The following is an 8,522-nucleotide window of genomic DNA, read 5'->3' as shown; positions in this document are numbered from 1 at the left end:
TTATTATAAAATATTTTATTTTTATTATTTAAATTTTTTTAATACTTATAAATAATTTTATATATTATATCATTCTTATGCAGTTTGAATACACAATTTTTTTCCTGCAGTGCTCTCTGTTACTTATATAACGAAAACGATCCAAGGAATGCGAATAAATTCTGACATTTGTATTTTACTACCATTTGCTGAATTATCTATTATTTAGAAAGGACAAGAACAAACATAAGTACAAAGTGGCTTGGACTGACATGGACTTTTCTCTATTCACAAAGATCAGGATAGATATTCCAAGCGAATAAGCAACTCACAATAATCTTATTATAATCAAATAATAAAACCAATCATTCATTCAGGCTTTACTCTATTACCTGGGAGTTCAATTATTTCAGTGCAGCGAGAGCACGTAAAGTAGTTGGAGTTATACAAGAATCTCAGCTATTCTATAATGGCGGAAATCAAAGGCGACCATAGACTCAATGTTTCGGAAGCAGTACCGTCTGATGATTCCGACAAGAAACCGCCAAAGACAAAGCGCGTTGCGTCGCTAGACATCTTCCGAGGTCTCACTGTTGCGGTAACTAACTTGTTTCTTCTCTCTCTCCGTTAATTAGCTAAGTTCACAATAGAGAAGTACGATTTGATTAGCTCATTAATGTTACAGTAATTAATAAGTGATGCAGTTAATGGTGTTAGTTGATGATGCTGGAGGACAATGGCCGATGATTGGTCACGCGCCATGGAATGGTTGCAATCTTGCCGATTTTGTCATGCCTTTCTTTTTGTTCATTGTTGGCATGGCCATTCCAATTGCTCTCAAGGTTAGACAAATCTGATGGCTAACAAGTACTCGTGTACTTTACATCTATGCCTTCTTTAATTGTCAATGCTTCATTTTTTTTATGTTCAGAGAATACCAAATAAACTTGTAGCTGTGAAAAAGGTCATAGTTAGAACAATCAAACTCATATTCTGGGGTCTCCTCTTACAAGGTTAGATTTTCTCTTGACACAATGAATTTGCAATACTCTTTTTGTCTATGTCTGATAAAAACATGATTGAACAATTTCATAAGCTTCACTCATCAATATTGACAATGTGAAAGTTATTTTTCATATGAGCAATTCCTCTCTTGATAAGACACATCTTAATGGTTTATTTTGATGATGGACCTCTATGATGAAGGTGGTTTCTCACATGCTCCCGACGAACTAACATATGGAGTTGACATGAAACGAATAAGGTGGTGTGGCATTCTTCAGGTGAGTGTAATAATTTTTCTGCTTTTCATAGAGCATAATATATAATATAGATAATACAATTGAGTATAATTAATACTTCTGTTAGAGAATTGCGCTAGCATATTTGGTTGTAGCAATGGTGGAGATATTTTCAAGAAGTGCACAAGCTAGAGATCCAGAACTGGCACCCTCCCACCTTTCAATATTCAAATCATACTATTGGCATTGGTTAGTCTTTGACATTATTTGTTATGGTTGATTACCAATATGAAATGCTTTTGAACATTTTATTTATTAAAATTTCAGGGTGGTGGCTGCATGTATACTTACCATTTATTTGGCTTTACTTTATGGAATTTATGTTCCAGATTGGAGTTTCACTGTCCATAATCCAGATAGCATATATAATGGAACAACTTTTACTGTAAGCTTCCAATTGCATGCCTCTGATTCTATGATACTCCAATCTTTAATAAAATTTTTTTGCTCACTTCCTATTTCAAATTTAGGTGAAATGTGGAGTCAGAGGGAAATTAGATCCCCCTTGTAATGCTGTGGGATACATAGACAGAGAGGTGCTTGGAATCAACCACATGTATAAGCATCCAGCTTGGAAGAGATCACAAGTGTGTTGCAACTCTAATTTTTAAACCAGACACTTCTTGTTTCTACTACAAATTTGAAAAACAAACTTTGCAAATGAGAGTTTCAAACTTCCAATGACTTACTGCCTTTTCCTCAGGCTTGCACCGAGAAATCACCTTTCGAAGGGCCATTTAGGAAAAACGCTCCCTCATGGTGTTATGCTCCTTTTGAGCCAGAAGGAATTCTAAGGTCTGTAATTAAAAATGTCTTTACATAATTTGAGTTTTGATGACATGTAATATAATTATGATACGCAATTGCAGCTCAATATCAGCTATTCTGTCCACAATCATTGGATTGCATTTTGGACATGTACTCATACACATGCAGGTGATGAAGCCTTTGAATCAAAGCAATTATCTAATAATCTTTGATTTTTCACATCTCTTCAACTTGTGCTTACTCTTTCAGTTATGTAATTTTTACCATAGGATCATCTTTCAAGACTGAAGCACTGGATTCTCTTGGGTTTATCTCTTCTTGCTTCAGGACTTATTCTTCACTTCACTCATGGTGAACTCTAATTAACCAAGTGTTCAGCTGGAATATCTTTACTATGTATTGTAACCACTCAGATGTTACTTCTTGGTGCGCTGCAGCCATTCCTCTGAATAAGCAATTGTATACACTAAGCTATGTTTGTGTAACATCTGGAGCAGCAGCATTAATATTTTCAGCCTTCTATACAATGGTATTATTATATACTATGAAAGTTCTAGTTGCCATTGTATCATGATAGTGATAGATATTATCTTGTACATTGGATTATTGCATTGCAGGTTGATATTTGGGGCTTGAAACTATGGTTCATGCCTTTGAAATGGATTGGCATGAATGCCATGTTTGTGTACGTTATGGCAGCTGAGGGCATCTTTGCAGGATTCATCAATGGATGGTATTATGATCACCCTCATAATACACTGGTATTGTTCTTTCTTGTTTGAATTCAATTATGAATAGATATTATATTATGTGGCACCATGTCCCTGTGTTTGATTTGGTTTTTGTGGAGACAGGTATATTGGATCCAAAAGCATGTGTTCATCAAGGTGTGGCATTCAACCAAAGTTGGGATTCTGCTTTATGTAATATTTGCTGAGATCCTATTCTGGGCCGTTGTCGCAGGCATCTTGCACCTATTCGGCATATATTGGAAGCTTTAATTAATTTGAATTGTAATTAGAGTAATAACCATCTCTTGTGACTTTATATATCATCTTGTTTGTTACTAAGTTCAATGTTGGAATCCTTTAGTAAAAAAAAAAAAAATCAATGGTATTCCTAGAAAAAGGAACCAACTATTTTATAACTAATATCAACTGACTTTTTCGCATTCATTTTTTGACTTATATTATTAGAACATCCAAAAGCATATTTAAAAAAAAAAAAAAACCAAAATCTCAATAAGAAAATACATTTGAAAGTAAAATAAAATATTCAAAGCAGATGACGATTTTATTGGAAGCCATCAGAGAGATGAGTGAGGTGTTTGAAAATTGAAGTCAAATTTTAATAAATGTGAGGAGAAAACATTCATTTTAAAAGAAAAAGGAACAGTCACCAAAAAAAAAAGGAGCAAAATTAATTAAAATTAGGGCACATGTTAGTAACTCTAAATTTTATTTTATTTTTTTTATAAAAACCTTTTTAATTAGTAACTTTAATTTGTGCCCTTAGAATATTAACTTTTTTATTTTTTACGGCACTTCTTAGTTTGGCAATCCAAATACTAATTTACTATGCATTCGAATTCTATTTAAGGGTTTGTCATTGGCTAATCGGTATACACAAGACGAAATTCGAACTCTCAATACTTGATTAAGCGAACTAATAAATTACCATTAGACGAATCCAAATTGACTAGAACGTATGCTAAGTAGATCCTATGAAAATTAACATCCTATACCTTTTTGTTTTTGGACAGTAATATCCTATGAATTTGGATCCTCTAAATTTTGAATTTTCACTTTAGAGAGTTTAGAAAGTAAAATGTGATCTCCTACTCTTGAATGATTCTTCTCTCATATATTTTTGTCTAGTCCAAATCCACATCCTATACCTTCTCTATTTGAGCCAACCTCAAAGGGCTAATTTTAGGGTTTTCTTTTTTTTGGACCTGGGCTGATTTTTTATTTTGAAAAGATTAAGATTCGGCCCAGTGATCGTCTTAAGTACCGAGAGAGTTGACCCATAAAAAATGGAGAGAGCAAGAGAGTGGAGGAGGAAAGTGAAAACCTGTGGCTGAGGCATGTGTTAGTGTGTGTGTGAGTGTGTTGTACGGCCAAATAAAAAGGAAAGTGAAAAACTGAAATTTGAGCTTGCCTCTTGAACAAGGAATCCTGAATTGTGAGAGCATAGTAGCATTCTTCGTTGATAGGGATGGCGAGCGCCATGGTAGAGGATACCAACTTGGAAGATGATCAGCTGGCCAACATGACCACCGATGACATCGTCAGAGCTTCTCGTCTTCTCGACAATGAAATTCGCATTCTCAAGGTTTTTTTTCCCCTTCAATCATTCATTCATCTTAGCGCTACGCACCCTAGGGTTTCATTCAATTCAAATCAATCCTGCAGGAAGAGCTGCAGAGGACGAATCTCGAATTGGAATCTTACAAGGAGAAGATCAAAGAAAACCAGGAGAAGATTAAGCTCAATAAACAGTTGCCCTACCTCGTTGGCAACATTGTCGAGGTTTCTCAACTATTCTCACCTTCAATTTCATTGCAAACATTTGTATCTATAATGTTCCACACTCTACACTTCTCTGACTTGATTTTTTTTTTTTTAATTTCCAGATACTTGAAATGAACCCAGAAGATGAGGCAGAAGAAGATGGTGCCAATATTGATCTTGACTCCCAAAGGAAAGGAAAATGTGTTGTGCTAAAGACGTCTACTCGACAGGTTAAAAACCTTATAATTTCACTTCTCTTAGAGAGCAAGATATGTTTCTATATAAAGATTTCCATCTGCTTCTGGTGTTCAAATATCGATGAGACTGATTTTTATTTATATGGAAAGCCTTTGGTGTAACCCTTGTTCAGTTATGTTTTCTTTTCACTACAGACTATCTTTCTACCTGTTGTTGGTCTTGTTGACCCTGAAAAGCTAAAACCTGGTGATCTGGTTGGTGTTAACAAAGATAGTTACTTAATTTTGGATACCCTGCCTTCTGAGTATGATTCTCGAGTTAAGGCTATGGAAGTTGATGAAAAGCCAACAGAGGACTACAATGACATTGGTGGATTGGAGAAGCAGGTAAGCTTTAGTTACTAACAATTTATCGGAGCCTTCAAAGGATCCCTCTGTTAAATAACTTGGTCTTTGGCTACAGATCCAAGAACTAGTTGAAGCCATTGTTTTGCCAATGACCCACAAGGAGCGGTTCCAGAAATTGGGAGTTCGTCCACCAAAGGGAGTTCTCTTATATGGACCTCCAGGAACTGGGAAAACTTTAATGGCCCGTGCTTGTGCAGCACAAACAAATGCCACTTTCCTGAAGTTGGCAGGTCCACAACTTGTGCAAGTATGATTCTTCCTTTTACTATGCTTGATAATTTGGCTGTTTATTACCTTTTTTTCCCTTCTTTTTATAAATGAATAGTATAATTTTGTATTGATTGTTTGTTATTAGATGATATTAGTTATTCTTATACTTCCTGTACAACTGCATTACTTCCTTCTGTTTCTATTTTCATCTTCTTGGGTGGATTGGAAAAATGATTTTAGCTAGAATTTTATAGATGTTCATAGGAGATGGAGCAAAACTTGTCCGTGATGCCTTTCAGCTTGCAAAAGAGAAGTCTCCATGCATTATATTCATAGATGAAATTGATGCAATTGGAACCAAGCGTTTTGATAGGTATGAGTAGGCAGGGATTTAATTCAGTGTATGTAGTTCCTGTTTCAATTATAATGGTTCAGGAATGTTATGAGCTTATGGTGTACTGGGTGGCCAAATGCAGTGAAGTAAGTGGAGACAGGGAGGTACAACGAACAATGTTAGAGTTGCTGAATCAGCTGGATGGTTTTAGTAGTGATGACCGGATTAAGGTATCTCTTCTATTATTGTTGTCTATGGGTTTTTTTTTTTTTTATTGATGTGATAAGCAGAAATATCGAAAGATGTTTGCTGTCTTTGGGTAAGAATACTTTAAGGGTTTAGCTAATATGTACCCAAAAGGTTAAGGTTACCGATAGTAGAAGTTTTTAAATTTTTTTTGTTCGAATGAATGCATAACAAATGCATTGGAAACTTAAATGTTGTATATTTTATTTTCCATAAAAGCTTTCTCAATCCCTTATTCTAATATATCTCCTTAAAACCCTTCTGGGGCTGTTAGTCACATTACTTATTTATAATTTTGTAAGTGTAACAACTAACAACTAACAACTCTGTTAGGGACTTGGGTATTATGGAGTGCTCAAAGTCCCACATCGAGTAGTATGGGATGCTTGATGTTGTTGTATATAAGGAGAGTGGTTCTTCCCCCTTATTAGCTAGCTTTTAAGGTATGGTTTCCCACTTTCTTTAGATACTTAACAATGGTATCAGAGCGTGGTTATTAGCGCCATGGAAAGGGCTACCTATAAGCTAGATTAAGGTAAAGTGGTTACCGTTGGGTCAGTGTTGATAGAGGGAAGCCGCTGTGGACGTCGGCTCTCCAGGGGCTGTGTATTGTTAGGAACTTGGGTATTATGGGGTGCTCAAAGTCCCACATCAAGTAGTATGGGATGCTTGATGTTGTATATAAGGAGAGTGGTTCTTCCCTCTTATCAGCTAGCTTTTAAGGTGTGGTTTCCCACTTTCCTTAGATACTTAACAAACTCAATTAGCGGTTACTTAGAAGTTGGCACAATACTCTTTGAAGGGTAACATTTCAAATATATTTCATTTTTTGTTCAGTTAGGAGTTAGGACTTAGGCATTTGAAATGACATATTCATTTATTCTCGTCAATGCAGGTCATTGCCGCAACAAACCGTGCAGATATTCTTGATCCTGCTCTTATGCGTTCTGGTAGATTGGACCGAAAAATTGAGTTCCCACACCCAACTGAAGAAGCAAGAGCCCGAATTCTGCAGGTTAGGTATCTTTAAGCTACATGCTGTCTTTATCTTGTTTTCTTTTACCCTGACTTACTGCTGATGCTGAGCTTGTGGGTTTTAGGTAGGTAAGGAAGAAGAGAAAATAGAAATACAGTGAATAATATGAAAACACTGATGATTATGTTATGGTGTCACACAAGAGAGGACAAATAGCCTCTATTTATAATAATATTAGTGAAACCCTAGGGTAGATAAGAAAAGAATCATGTACAATCACTAATGCCAAAACTAATCATATGAGACATTGATATATTAAGATATGATAGAGATATTATAAAATACTCTCTTTACTTCTAACACACTTAACATGATAGATCCATTCTCGGAAGATGAATGTTCACCCAGATGTCAACTTTGAAGAATTAGCTAGGTCTACAGATGATTTCAATGGAGCACAACTTAAAGCTGTCTGTGTTGAGGCTGGCATGTTGGCCCTACGACGGGATGCAACTGAGGTATGCATAACTTGAAAAATCACATCATGACTACGCTTTCTTTGACAACTTATGCAACAGTTTTTAGCTAGCCCTAGATTGTTGTTTTAGCAATGATGTTTGTAATTTTTTGGTTTAATTCAATGCAAAAGCCCAAGTTATAATTTGAAATATAAATATAAATCTGCATTTTGTACAACTGCAGGTGAACCATGAGGACTTTAACGAAGGTATCATTCAGGTTCAAGCAAAGAAGAAAGCCAGCTTAAATTATTATGCTTAAGCTGGATTGAGGTGTCAAGTGCAGAAATCTGAGAGGTACTCAAGGCAATGGAAAGTCAATACTTTTGCTATTGTCTGTTTTTTCCTCGGATCATGTTATGTAACATATAGCTTGCTCAGATTCCTGCATGTAAAGATAAACATTTCATCTGCTTTCTATTTGGTAAATTATTCACGTTACAAGGCTGCCAGGTTCTGTACGATCATTAATTATTGTCGTGAGACTGGTTTATGTGGGTTGATCTATGACGATTGACGAGGCTGAGAACAAAATCTGAACATAATAACCTAACCTTTGTTTACTTGTACAATTAATTTAGTTAGTTTTGGTTAGGTCAAGACTAGGAGCACTCTAAGTAGTCTATAATCTACAGACGCAAAGCCAGCATGAAATCATTGCATAGGACTTGTAAAGGGTCATAACAATTGTTCACACAAAATTTTCACTCGCAATTACTTGTAATATTTCATGATCCTATCTCTCTTCCTTTTACAAACTACCTACGTAATGTAGCTCTTACTGTATCAAAAGCTACAATGTGAGATTTCTCCTCTTTCGTTTTATAGAATGTGTTTTGGGGTTTGAAAATATTAATTATTCTTTCGACACATTACACTTATTTTATACATTATAGATTTGTTTTTCTTATTAAAGGAACATATGTTAATTAATATTGACCATATCCTTTTAGAGCACGTTTTAAAAGATCATAAAAAGTATTTTAATAAAAGTTTTTTAAAAAGATAATTGTTTACATTTTTAATGTATTGAATATATAAAAAAAAAATTAAAAGTTTTATTATTATATTA

At 35.0% G+C, this 8,522-nt stretch overlaps 2 protein-coding genes and 2 long non-coding RNA genes across 6 annotated transcripts; 3 read left to right on the top strand and 1 right to left on the bottom strand.

Annotated features, from left to right (window-relative positions):
- On the top strand, positions 261–3,220 carry LOC107645917 (heparan-alpha-glucosaminide N-acetyltransferase). 3 transcript variants are annotated; one of them, XM_016350068.2, is made up of 13 exons: positions 261–577; positions 684–821; positions 911–992; positions 1,186–1,262; positions 1,348–1,469; positions 1,548–1,665; positions 1,751–1,867; positions 1,984–2,075; positions 2,150–2,216; positions 2,318–2,399; positions 2,486–2,577; positions 2,666–2,809; positions 2,903–3,220. In XM_016350068.2, exons 1-13 carry the CDS (start codon positions 449–451, stop codon positions 3,047–3,049), a joined length of 1,407 nt encoding a protein of 468 aa, XP_016205554.1. In that variant the 5' UTR covers positions 261–448; the 3' UTR covers positions 3,050–3,220. The 3 variants fall into 3 exon arrangements, with proteins under 3 accessions (XP_016205554.1, XP_016205555.1, XP_016205556.1); XM_016350069.2 differs by having other exon boundaries at positions 436–577; positions 676–821; XM_016350070.2 differs by having other exon boundaries at positions 441–577; positions 665–821.
- Positions 4,144–8,022, top strand: LOC107645918 (26S protease regulatory subunit 6A homolog; the record flags this gene model as incomplete). The annotated part of the gene is given in 10 exon segments (XM_016350071.2): positions 4,144–4,382; positions 4,463–4,579; positions 4,684–4,791; positions 4,954–5,145; positions 5,222–5,413; positions 5,631–5,749; positions 5,853–5,940; positions 6,852–6,971; positions 7,310–7,450; positions 7,635–8,022. Coding segments are annotated over 10 exon segments (1,272 nt in total). The 3' UTR covers positions 7,713–8,022.
- LOC110263169 lies at positions 5,967–6,845 on the bottom strand. The gene is made up of 2 exons (XR_002348326.1): positions 6,707–6,845; positions 5,967–6,273 (listed from the first exon to the last, which is right to left on the bottom strand). It is a non-coding gene; the product is annotated as an uncharacterized LOC110263169 (long non-coding RNA).
- LOC110263170 lies at positions 6,267–6,786 on the top strand. Its single transcript, XR_002348327.1, has 2 exons — positions 6,267–6,496; positions 6,613–6,786. It is a non-coding gene; the product is annotated as an uncharacterized LOC110263170 (long non-coding RNA).

This window comes from Arachis ipaensis, chromosome B06 (assembly GCF_000816755.2).
Source record: "Arachis ipaensis cultivar K30076 chromosome B06, Araip1.1, whole genome shotgun sequence".
Lineage (NCBI taxonomy): Eukaryota > Viridiplantae > Streptophyta > Magnoliopsida > Fabales > Fabaceae > Arachis > Arachis ipaensis.
This window is presented reverse-complemented; position numbering and strand designations above follow the sequence as displayed.

Coding starts and splice junctions, on each gene's coding strand:
- LOC107645917 (XM_016350068.2), top strand. CDS start 449: ATGGCGGAAATCAAAGGCGACCATAGACTCAATGTTTCGGAAGCAGTA. Junction 993..1,185: donor CTGGGGTCTCCTCTTACAAG/GTTAGATTTTCT, acceptor TCTATGATGAAG/GTGGTTTCTCACATGCTCCC. Junction 2,810..2,902: donor ATCACCCTCATAATACACTG/GTATTGTTCTTT, acceptor TTGTGGAGACAG/GTATATTGGATCCAAAAGCA.